Source organism: Olea europaea, chromosome 23 (assembly GCF_002742605.1).
Source record: "Olea europaea var. sylvestris chromosome 23, O_europaea_v1, whole genome shotgun sequence".
Classification (NCBI taxonomy): domain Eukaryota; kingdom Viridiplantae; phylum Streptophyta; class Magnoliopsida; order Lamiales; family Oleaceae; genus Olea; species Olea europaea.
In genome coordinates this window covers 11,391,825-11,404,944 of record NC_036259.1, presented here as the reverse complement: position 1 = coordinate 11,404,944, position 13,120 = coordinate 11,391,825, and the positions used below count along the sequence as shown (strand labels likewise).

Genomic DNA, 13,120 nt, shown 5'->3' with positions numbered 1-13,120 from the left:
AAAGCCCATGGATGATCATGTATCATTCGATGACAAGGAAGCAAAATCGAATCCTTATCCTGGTCCTGCAATCTCGCTATCTATAGTCGAATTCACCATACCCAAGGTATTGGCCGACACCGAAAGTGCCTTCAATATACTCTATGTCAGCATGCTTAAATGGATGGGCATTCCTAGTCACTTTTTGCAATCCTATTCGAACATGGTTCTCGAATTAAATGGAGCCTTGACTAGGGCAAAAAGACCAAATCAAGTTTACAGTTGAAGCTGGTAAAACATCATGATGGACTAAGTTGAACGCCGAGTTCGTGGTGTTTAATTCAACCTTACCTTACGATGCTATCATGGGACAATCCCTGTTGTTCAACCTCAAAGTTGTTGCCTGCTGTGTTTCTGTATCATTAGTCACTGAAATTCCCTACACCTCATAGCGTAGGTGAAATCAAGGGAAATAAGGACCTTAATGAAAAATGCCAGATGAAAATTCATCCTATCAGTCAAAATACGCGTACTCTCCTAGGTTTGTGTATGGTGTACCCGCTCGAATCAAACCTCAGGCCGTTGGACTCACCCTAGAGAATTAAAAGATGAGAGTCTGTGGAACAACTGGACAACGTACCAAGGAACTCAAAGTGGGGCACGAGTTACAGCCACTGATTCAAGGTTAGTTAATAGAGTTCCTCCAACAAAACCTTGATGTCTTTGCCTGGAGTCATGAAGATAAAAAGAAATTGATCCTAGAATTACTTGTCACCGATTAAACATGGACTCTTCAATTCGACCGAAGCAACAAAGACATCGTCCTCTAAATCCAGAAAAGTACGAGGTACTAAACAAAGAGATACAAAAGCTACTCCACAACGGGTTCATTCGGGAAGCTAAATATCCCAAGTGGGTTGCTTACCCGGTCCTCGTGAAGAAAAATAATGGAGAATAGAAATGTGCATAGACTTCACCAACCTCAATAAGGCATGTCCAAAGGACAGCTTCTCTCTGCTAAAGATAGATCAGATGGTCGACACCACAACTAGCTACTCAACTTTATGGATGCATACTCGGGATACAATCAAATACCCATGAATGAACTGAATTAGGAACATACCTCGTTCACCGTTGACCGAGGTCTCTATTATTATAAAATGATGCCCTTTGGGCTTAAAACTGTCGGAGCTACATATCAATGCCTTGTAAACTCTATATTTGCCCAACAAATTAACAAGACTATGGAAGTATATGTCGAAGACATGTTGGTTAAAAGCACAGATGCCAAAGACCATCACAACACCTTGCTGAGAAATTTGAAATTCTAGGAAGTATATGATGAAGCTGAACCTGAAGAGATGTACCTTTGGCCTGAGTTCGGGAAAATTCCTTGGCTATATAGTAAATCAACGAGAGATCGAAATAAATTCTGAAAAGATACAAGCCATCATCGAAATGAGAAAACCAACAAAGACAAAGGAGGTTCAAAGCTTAACTGGACAAATAGTCGCCCTCAGCCACTTCGTGTCAAATTGTGGATCGGTGTTAACCATTCTTTGATGTGTTATAAGGGGAAAAGAAGTTCAAGTAGACCCTCGAATGTCAAATTGTGTTTGACAAGTTAAAGAAATAGTTAGCTTAGCCACCAGTCCTATCCAAACCCAAGACAAATGAAACCTTAATATTGTATCTTGCCATGTCAGATTATGTAATCAGCGCTGTCTTGGCCAGGAAGAACGAATGAATACAACATCCCGTCTACTATACCAGCAATGCCCTCCATGAAGCTGAGCTTTGATATTCTTCACTGGAGAAATTAGTGTACGCCATAGTCATGGCAGCCAGGAAGTTACGGCCTTACCTTCTGGAGTATTCTATAATTTTGACTAATTGCCCATTAAGACAAGTCTTATAGAAACCCAACACCTCGGGTCGAATGGTGAAATGGGCTGTGGAGTTCGGACAGTTTGACATAAGGTACCGACCATGTACCTCCATAAAAAGTCAAGCCCTCGCCAACTTTGTAGCGAAATTTAGCACTGAACCTATTGAAGAGTTGCTGCAGAGCAGTTCTTGGGAACTCTACGTGGACGGCTTCTCCACTAAACATCAATCCGGAGCTAGGATAGTCTTAATTAGCCCAAATTGACACTTGTTTTGTGAAGCCCTACCTTTTAACTTCAAGACTTCCAATAATGAAGCTGAATATGAAGCACTGATCACTAGAGTAAAGATGGCCACGGAGTTAAGAATTACCTATCCAGTAGTGATCACATTAAAAATTGGGATTTCTTCATTTTTGCCCAGCAGCCTATAACGAAATTGAAAACAAAAAAGCCCTTCGAGTAGAGCTAGACCTAGTGGAGGAAAGAAGAAATAGGGTTAAGCTCAAAAATGCTGTGTATAAACAATTCAAGTCCAAGTATTATAACCAAAAAGTACTGAAACGAGCATTCAAGATTAGATCCCTTGTTCTATGAAGAGTCTTTCCTACCACCAAGAAAATCGGATCAGGATCACTAGATCCCAATCAGGAGGGACCCTATAGTGATTTTTGATAGAATTATTTGAAAATATGTGGATGCACACAAATTGTGGTTTAAAGATTAAATAATGAACAAATATTAGGGTGGTATAATTTCACCTACTGATCACCTTTACATCTTAAATTAATATTTATATTTCATGCAGTGTTCGATCGAATTCTCTCATTGTATTCAATTTACCCTCTCGAATTTTCATTGAGTCTATTTAACTAATTCAGTCTCATATCTCTATGCGAATCTAGTTTAGTTAAACGAGTTCTTTGTCCTAGGAATTCAATTATGACCGCAATAATGAGTATAGATATCTCTACTCTTTATACCAATTTACCAAATTTTACTACATGGTCTAAATCTTAAACTCATATCTCTATTCGTAAAAAATTCACAAAATCATCAAATTAGTGATCAAATAATTTAATGCATTCAATCCATAGTAAAATCAACATATGGAACAATAATGACCAAGAATCTTAAATAAAATATGTAAAGGGCCCCAAATAGATTATATTATTCGCCCTAATAAGATTTAGCTATTCATAATAGAGGAAGAAAAACAAATAAAAATAGTGAAGTCCATCACTGAGTTTTCAATTTAGATGTGGGGAAGTAGATAAATCTTGCACCAAATTCTTCTTCTCGTTCCAAATCTTAATTTCCAACCCTTGAATTGTTGTCTTTCTCCTATTAAATATTTCTTTTGATTTTCCAATTGTATTATCTTCTCTCTCAATGTGTGAATCCCTTTCAAAAGTGTGAGAAATTTATATTTATAGGTACCTCCTCGTGTGTGTAAAAAGTAGGATTTTTATGTACTTCAAAATGGGCAAAAAAAACGCGCCCTAGATGCACATAGGCTGCGCCACGGCACCCTAAAGCGGCACCGCGACTCTGTTCGTGACGCCATTTTTTGGGCAGACAACATCTCGTTCAGTATTTTTGTCATAAATTTCTCTCCCGATATCTGATTGAGGTGATTCAAGTTGTTTAGAAAGTTAAATCAAGGGGCTAAAATTTTACTTCAAATACCATTTTCAAATTTGATCATTTTTTATATCAAAAATGGGTCTCAATATGAGTCTGAAAATGGTGCATACTTTTTTTTCGGTTGAAACTTGACGTGTGATCATACTTTGAGTATCTTTCATCCTTTCGATATCTTTCTTTATCCAATTGATTCTGAGCACTCTTGAATCTTCATCGTGAGGTCCAACACAATTTTTGAGTATTTGCACTTGAGTCTCCGAACTTTGGATCTCTTACAACTAAACCCTTTTCTCCAATTTTGTGGACTTTTACTTATTTCCTTCAATTTCTTGTATCGTCATTGAATTTTACCTATTCAACATCAAATGCAATAATTTAAACCATAATTCATTCAAGAAGCAACTAAATGTCATTGTTTTAAAGCCTTAAACAAGTGTATAAAACACACTTATCAGTCCTAATCGGGAGGAACCCTATAGGGTGACCAAAACCTACCCAGGGGAGCTTATGAACTAGACGATATAGAAGGAAGGCTCATGTTCCATCCTTGAAATGCCGAACATCTTAAGCAGTACTATCAGTAAAAGTGAACCACTGTACTATGGAAACCACTATATCAATAACAAAGGATTCTTTATTTAAACACTTTGTGCAAACTAACCTAAGGTTACATGTGCTGCAACATATGGATGAATTTCCTATCAAGGAAAACTTTAAAGCCCTGCTCTAACAGCAGACTGAACTAAAGTTGCATGTGCTGCAACATTTAGATGAATTTCCTTTAAAGGAATCCTCGAAGCTCTACTTTACAACAGGCAGACCTAAGGTTGCACGTGCTGCAATACTTAGACAAATTTGCTCGGCAAGTCATTCTGAGGTTGCATGTGTTGCAACACTTAGATCAATATTTCCCCAGATTATTAAGGTCTAACCCACTAGTAAAGCAGAAATCTATTGAACATATCCAAACATGAAATTTAAGTACAATGTTCAAAAAGCATAAAGGAGGAAAACTAAGGAGTTGGGCAATCTTGGGGAGCAGGGACATTGTTTTCATGTCTTCATCATCAAGGGAGATACGAACTCCCGCTACCTCAGACAGCATTTGCAGTTCCTTTTTCTGCTCTTTCAAGGACTCTACCAAAAAGGCGAGGTCAAAGTCGAGCCTCTCTTTACCAATATGCTTCACCAGCTCCTCCAAGGCCACGACTTATGCATCTTGAGTCAAAGCATCGAATTCAAGATACTCCATCCATAGGTCCACAGCCTTTTCCTCAGCCTCCTTCACCCTCTTGATAGCCTCCTCAGCTCTATCCATAGCTTCATTAGCCCGAGCTCGCTCTTTCTCTGCCCAAGCTCATTCATGTTCGTGTGAAATTCACAAGAGTACAAGATCATTGGCAAGTAATAGATTTGAGTGAGTTGAGAGTATCGTCTCACGAGAAATAAAATTTAATTGAGCGTACTAGTTTTTTAATTAAATTCAAAGTAAACAAACAAAGGAGAGTTGTGGTTTTTAATTAATCGAAATTAATTTACTAAAACTAGTAAAATGCAAGTTTTGTATATGTACGGGAAGAGTATATTGGATTATGAATTTACCTATCATTATCTATTCTAATTCTCAATTAAGTAGCTAGTTTCATTATTGCATTCTTGACAATCAATAATTCTATTGTAATTAATTTTATTTTTAAAGACAAATTAAATATATCCTAATCACAACCTGAATCTCTTCCTAGTTCGAATTCGAATGAATAGAACGCATTTAATTTTTCGAATAACCCTAGGAAAGGGAAGTCTAAACCAAGCATTCAAGATAGCTAAATTTAAAGCTACATATCCCATTAGGGGAGCGTTGGCTGGATCAGATGGTTTAGGAATTACCATTTCTACTGAACTAGGGATACCATACTTTGCCCTCCAGCTCGCCAACATATCCCCTGTCACCACATACCTATAGGAGCTCGCCCTCCACTCCTCTAAACTATTCTCTTTACAGTCCCCATGCAACCCGACCTCCTCTCCACCAGAACCCTCCAAATCTAACTCCGTGTTTGTGGGACTACCTAAATCTATCGGGTTAACTACAAAAATGGGGATAGGGGTTTGGATTTCTTGATAGCTCGAAAAGGAATCGATTCTTCTTGTTGGTTGTCCCATGAGTGTACTCTAGATTCGTCAGAACTCATGTAATAACCAAGGTAAAAGAACGAGATAAGAAATAGAGGAACTTTCTGGTAAGAGAAATACGTGAAAACTGGGAATGGAAGACCTCGCTTAGAAAGGAAAGTGGCGCACAAAAGTATTTCTCTTTTTCCCTGAAGAAAACTGAAAACAAAAGCAAAAGTGGTGAAATTGAAAAGGGAAAGGGTATTTAAAGTAATGGAAAACCAGGGACTCCTTATATGCTGTTAAATGAAGAAATGAAGGGCACAGATTTGCCAAGTCAAAACTATGTAGATTTGACAAAACTTCTAAAAGAAGAAATCAAAAGTGTGGAACATCTCACAAAGGACAAATCACGACAATTGGTATTCCTATCAAATGCAGAAAATGATAACAAGAGGAAAGGTGAGCCATCTGAGTTCAAAGGTCAATTCATTCCCTAGGAAAGCACTAACCTGGGGGTACCTGTTGACCATTGATCTACGGGCTCACTTAAAATGTAGCTGGCACCTATCTCGCATATGCCCCAAATCAGGTTTATAAGATCAGCTCGGTCTTGCAATTGTCGTAATTTCAAGAGACATAATGATTATATATTCCGTATACCTTGTCAATTCACCTAATCAGTCAGACGCACTTGGAGGAACCCGAACGCACCAATTATCTACTATAACTACTTATTCTAAAGCAGCTCATGATTTCCTAACAAAAGGGACTATTATTATGATTTGATGGGAGCTGACCTCATTAGCCAATCAAGAAAGAAAAAGGCGGCACAAAAATCAAACTCGACACTATGTTTGATCTGATTGACAAGACATAATTCGAAGAAACTTAAACCCATCCCCCTGTAAATAGAAAGAGAATCAAGAGAAAAAGGGGCGATGGACTCGCACAAAATTTGTACGTGTAACCCTCATTATCAATAAAGAACAAAAAACAAGGTCCCCTTTTTCAAAAAGTTGGCTCAAAACCATAATCAGCGATTTTTTGACATCAACACTATCAAAGTCCTAAAATGTTCAAATAGAGGAAACAATCCACTTAATATAATTTATAACATATTAACAAAAAAAAAATCATCTTTCAAGAAAAAAAGGATTTCTTTTCCTCTTAGTTGGTTTTGAATTAGAAGAATTAGGATTCGGGTTTGGATTAAAATCTTGAATTAATGAAACTTCTACTAAAAGAAGAAACTTCTCCTCCCCTTCCCCCCCCCCCCCCCCCCCCCACCCCTCTAGACATCATTTTGTGAAAACTTAAACAAAATTCATAAGCTGATGGAATGGGTGTGTGTGATCAACAAGTTAGAAATAAGGATTTATTGAAAATAGCTAAATCTCTGGATGGTGTTGCATTGGGATGGGGAGAACGGGTGTTGGTATTGGTGGTGGCTGGTGGCATGGTACTGAATTGGATGGGATAGAGCCTTTTTTTTCAATTGTTAATTATTTTCTTAAATTTTTTTATACATTTAATTCTCTTCTGAATTATTTTGATAGCGGTGTTGGTTGGTAGGGGGTGGGGTAGGGTAAGGGGAAGATGGGTTTAATTGGGAAGATGAAATATTTTTTTTGTTAGTACATTTTAAATTGTTTTTTGTGAAACTCGTTTATACTTTTTAAAAAATTTGGAACTCTTGCTGCAACTATTTTTTTATATTCTTTTTTTTTCTATTTGTTTATTAAATATAAGGATAAATTAGCCATTTTATAGTATTTTAATGGATAAAATGGACGACAAGGATTTTTCGTAAAGAAAGTTTGATCTGATGGTCCAAACATCAAAATTAAAACTATAAGGATGACTTGCGTAATAAAGGCACACAATAAGGAAGTTTTGCGCAAATTAGTCATAATTAACGAGGGAATTGAAAGAATGAGATGAAAATAGCTAACGTGAAAAGAAAACGCTGCAATTAGGGTGTAAATGTCAAATTTGGAACATTAGGGACAATTTGCACAATGAGTGCAAATGATGAGGACTTTTTATGCTATTTACCCTTTCATTAGGAATTACTTTTATTCGAGTTGTTATATTGCCTTAAAATAATTTTAGGTCAGCTCAATTATATAGAATATATAAATTATAAACTCTTTTATCCAAACATACATGTAATATTGTAAACTAGTAAACCCACAAGTACATGAAAACATGTAAAGATATGTTTTATTAGTTTAGTGCGCATGCGCGATACAGTGAAAAAGAATAACTCTTTTTTCACAAATATTATCCATTGTGATTTAGTATGCTTTCGAAAATATGCTACTAATGGTACGAGTACGCGGTTGGCACATTAATTAGAACTTGGAAGAATAATATTAGTAAAGATGAGGGTGATTGGGAAAAAGATTAGACAAATCAAGTTGCATTGATTTAATCAATAAAAAAACAGTAAAAATTGAAAACTTAGGGATATTCAAATGCCAATGTAGGTTAGTAAAACTAAAAGGAGAGAAGCTTTTGCTTTCATGTATAACTCTAAATTAAATATTCTTGAAAGAGGATTTGCGTCCCCACAAAAGCCATATCATTATTGGACTTAGGTTCTTATTCCTCAATCATGCTAAGTTCTACATTGTAATAAAAAAGCAAAAAGGAAAGGGGAAAAGAAATAAAAATCTCTGTCCTAATAATCCATTCTCCTAAAAGAGATTCTAGTTTGCTTTATTTCTTCCATTCAAAAATGCATGAGGGGAATGGAGCACAAAGTGTGAGTGAGAGAATAAAGAGAGAGTAAAAAGAAGGGCAAAAGAATTTATATAAATTATAGTTTAATTGTGACTAATAAAAATGATATTATATTTTTATTTTTTACTTCGTGAAGGCTTGTTATATGTGTAATTAGAAATGAAGTCCTTGTTTGAGCCACATTATTGAAATAAAAATGTATTTTTGAATAGTGTATTAATGGGAAACGTGTTGTTAAAAAATAAGAGAAAAGTTTTGGATTTGCATGTGATATCATTTTATTGAAAAATGTGTGGTTAAAATAATGTCAAATTACTGTTGAAAAATGCATTTTTTTGTAAATAATGTGGCTCAAATACGGCCTAAAAGTTTATATACTCATGGTTTCTTAGTTGTGATTTGATTTGAATGCGATATATTCTTTTTGCCCAATAAAGATATATTTGTATCTATTTTCACTAAAATTAAGAAAATGTAATTAAAATAATTAAAAATATAAATTTTCATTACATTTTTTTTTCTAATATAACATTAAATTAAACAATGGTTTAAATAGGAGTAGTTTATATATGTAGATAACAAGGTACATTGATTAAATAAGATCATTATATATATGTATTACTCACTTCATCCCATAATGATAGTCCTATTTCCTTTTTTTTCACTCAGATTAAGAAAATTTAATTAATATAGTTGAAATAACAAATTTTGCTATCATTTTTCCTAATATACACTTACATTAATGCAATCAATATTTAAGGTAATTAAATTATATTAGTGATAACAACGTACATTAAATAGGGGCGAACTAGGAAACTACTATATATTAACTACACTCTCAAATAAGCAACATGACGATAATTTGGGACAAGCGAAGAAGGAAAATAGGACTATCTTTATGGAATGGAGGGAATATATATATATATATATATATATATATATACTCAACAAGAAAGGTGACATAATTTGGGACGACGAAAAAGAGAAGCAAATCTGTCTTTGGAAGGAATATTATGTTCATAATTAATGCTTTTTAATGTATTCCAACTTGATGAATCTTGTGTCACTGTATTAAAATGTTGAATAATGCTATTTATCACAAGTGATGTTAAAGCACCAATCTATGTGGCATTATATAACACGTTAAACAAAAGGTAAAATTATATGATTCATCTAATTCAATATTTCATTTAATCCCACTAACAATGTCACTTGAACTGGTGTTAAATATTAGTGGTGTTGAATAGCATTACTCTAAAATGTTTAAAGGAAAAGTTATTGCCACATTTAAACAATTGTACAAGCGATATGGGTCGAGGAGAATATGTTTAGATATAAAAAAAAAAAAAAAAAAAAAAAAAATTTTTTTTTAAAAAAAAAAAAAAAAAAAAAAAAAAAAGCAATTTTATTTTCAATAAACGTAAAGACTAAACAAATAAACTGAAAAACACAGGTTTAACTAATTATTAAAAAACAAAGCTCCACCTTATAATTTTTGTTTTTTAATTGTGCCTTAAAATTGCATGTGCATGGTTTATTAAGAGGCGGCAAAATTTGGATAAAAGGTTATAAAATTGCTTAATTTAAAAGTCAAGAATGTTCGTTCATTTTAAGAATTAAAGTAAATGCAATTAGCTTAGCCCTAAACATAGACAAAATAATATGGTCTCAAATTTCTCCTAATATATAGTTATATTTCGTATGGTTTAACATGGTAAATCTTGCCCAAACATTGTATATTTTCACAAGAACAAAGTTTTGAACATATCTGGGCAAAAACGACAAGGAAAATTGATTGAATCGAATGACTATGTTTGTACCCAAAAGGAGGGAGGAGGCAGGGGGGCTCGGGGCGAATTCGCGCAATTTCTTCATGTCATTATCTCTCGTGTATCGTTCCAATTTTATTTCGAATGAACAAATAAGCCAAAATTATGAATACATTGTACAAGAACTTAAATTGGACATTGAAATTGTAAGATAATATATCTAATATCGCACTGGTTTCCATTCAAGAAAAGCTGTGTACAAAGCATGAGACTTCTAATCAGACAGATTCAAACAAAAACTCACCAAAACTAAATTTTCTTGTTAACACAGCAAAGGCCCATAATTTTTCTTTTCTTTTCTTTTTTAGGATTTTTTTTTTTCAAATTTTAATATAGTAAAGCGAAACCGTCTTTCATAGAATACTAATAGCTACTACTAATGCACAAAGATCCCACCATATGAAATGTAACACTTCCAATCCAACAAAACACTTGACGACATTTGCAAACTTCCTTCAAGAAATCCTAGGAATAGCTTTGCATACCAATGGCTGCTTCATCTCCATTGACAAGTTGAGGCATTCGGCTAAATTGACTCCATTATCCGAAGCCACCCACTGGAACTTCTGAAGCAATTGGGCTAGCCAAAGGTGGACTGTAGCAAGGCCCATCGTCTTACCAGGGCAAACCCTCCTCCCGGAACCGAAAGGTGCCAACCTCAGATCAGACCCCATGATGGCAACATCCTCATCAAGAAACCTTTCGGGTCGAAAAGCATTAGGCTCGGGCCAGACCTTTTCGTCGTGCGTTATGGCCCACATATTAACCATGGCGGTAGTGCCAGCCGGGACAAAGTGGTGTCCCACATGAGTATCGTGAATCGCAAGACGGGCCCATGAAAGGAGGGGACCAGGAGGGTGCACCCTGAGAGTTTCTTTAACAATGGCTAGAAGGTAGGGCAGTTTAGGGAGATCAGAATCAGTCACTGTTCTATTAGTCCCAACCATAGTGTCAAGTTCAAATTGAGCCTTGGCTTGAACATCAGGATGAAGAACCATTCTAGCCAGTATCCATTCCAAAAGAATGGCCACAGTATCAGTCCCTCTAAAAATCATTTCCTGCAACAAAAAAAGTTTAGTACGTTCGACTGAACAATGCAAGACACAACACTAGACAGGATGGGACGTAGAGTGGTAAATATCAGTGTTACTATCAGCTTGCTAATAAAGGGTGCAAAAAAAATTATTCAGATTCCCATATCTATGCATATCCATAAAAGAAATTTATAAGTGCAATTCACAAGTGTACACTGTGTAACTCCAAATCATGGCAAATTGATATGAAAATATACCAAAATAAAGCAAACCCACAATTAAATGCCAGAAAATTAGATTATACAAACGCATGCATATATATAAAAACATGAAATCATAAAAATTACCCAAAGAACAGCAATCATGTCTGAATCAGACAGCATGTTTTCCTTCTCCAAATCAAGCAAAACATCAACAAAATCATCGGAATCTGCTGACTCTCCATTTTCTGTCCTCTTCAGCCTGTGTTCTTCGATAATTTTCCCTACAAAGATGTTTACTTTAGCCACTAAATTTCTGCATCTTTTTCTCACTCCTTGTATATCAAGCCAGCCAAGAAGAGGAAAATGATCAGTCCAGTTGAATTTCCCAAGCAATTCATAGCCTTCACTCACTAAACTCTCAAGCAATGCTCCATCTTGATCATTTTTAGTGTTGAATTCATAGCACTTTCCGAAAACAGTCATCATCACATTGTTTAAGGACCCAAAATGAATAGTCTTTTTTACCTCTATTTCACCATTTTTCTCCATGGAAAGTTTGATTTGGTTCACCATTTTGAGGCCTATTTCATTTCTGAAGTTACCAAAACAGGCTATTCTCTTGGGACAGAACAAATGTGTAGCCGAAATTCTCCTCAAATTCCTCCAGTAATCTCCATAAGGAGCAAAACCCATTGCTCTGTGGAACAGAAGCTCATAGGCAGACTCTTTAACCGGCCTATCAGCAAAAGCAGAACTGTTCAAAATCTCCTTGGCTGTCTCAGTATGGCTTGAGATAATAAAACGTGTGAACCCAACAGAGAAAGCCATTAAACGAGTAGCCTTAAACCTCAGAGCAAGCTTCGACAGAACTCTATGAGTAAGAGAGCTAGTGAAGGCAAAAACCAAGCCCAGAACAGGCAGACCAGAAGGGCCGGGAATGGCGGCTCTGGCTCGAGCCCGGCCCTTAGAAATTGCCCATGCAAGCCCACCCGGGGTCAGCCAGAAGGCAAATAAAGCAAGAAATGCAAGAACACAAAGAAAAACCTCAAAGTTCAACACACCAGTTGAAGGAACAAGTAGAAAACTGTACTCAGACGCCATTTTTTCAGTTTTCAGAGGTTTAATGGCTGCAAAATGAGAGTTTTATCGTAGGAAGTGGGCAGTTTACAAAGATATAGAGAGAGTGGAGTTGAGGGAAGTGAAGAGACTAGGGGCATTTGAGATCATTTATATAGAGGAGGATTAAGAAGAATTAACCAGCCTTGGTTAAATTCTTAATCAAATTTTTTCACGGTGGTTAAATTTGAGAGTTAAGAGTAAAAGCGTACTGCGTACATGATGCTTTCCGCCTCAGCACGGATAGTGAAGTGAGGACTAAGGCCTCGTTTGGGAATGATTTTTTATCCCCAATAAATTGATTTTTTGACCGTTATTTTACTATTTCAATTGTAATTTTTGACTTCTTCTTTTATAGGTGGCCCACACTTTTCTCTTAACAATCAAAAAATTAATTCTCAAAATCCCTACTGAACATGCCATAAGTGTAAGCATCAAATCACCGAAATACACTAAAAGTGCAAAATCTTTTCAATGTGGCACTAAAGTTTGCATCATTTTACATCAAATGGTGCAAGGTCAAATTTACTATTTTCTTCAATTTGTCAAACTAATTGATAGAGGAT

General features: G+C 35.7%; 1 protein-coding gene across 1 annotated transcript; it reads right to left on the bottom strand.

Moving 5' to 3' along the window:
• Positions 1 to 10,353: 10,353 nt before the first annotated feature.
• On the bottom strand, positions 10,354 to 12,655 carry LOC111372389 (cytochrome P450 78A5-like). The gene is made up of 2 exons (XM_022994727.1): positions 11,583 to 12,655; positions 10,354 to 11,259 (listed from the first exon to the last, which is right to left on the bottom strand). The coding sequence occupies exons 1-2, from the start codon at positions 12,537 to 12,539 to the stop codon at positions 10,657 to 10,659; spliced, it is 1,560 nt and encodes a 519-aa protein (XP_022850495.1). The 5' UTR covers positions 12,540 to 12,655; the 3' UTR covers positions 10,354 to 10,656.
• Between the last annotated feature and the right edge of the window lie 465 nt (positions 12,656 to 13,120).

Excerpts from the sequence above, each read along its gene's own strand:
- LOC111372389 (XM_022994727.1), bottom strand. The coding sequence starts at position 12,539 with ATGGCGTCTGAGTACAGTTTTCTACTTGTTCCTTCAACTGGTGTGTTG. Across the intron at positions 11,260-11,582 it reads ACATGATTGCTGTTCTTTGG|GAAATGATTTTTAGAGGGAC; the intron begins GTAATTTTTATG and ends TTTTTGTTGCAG.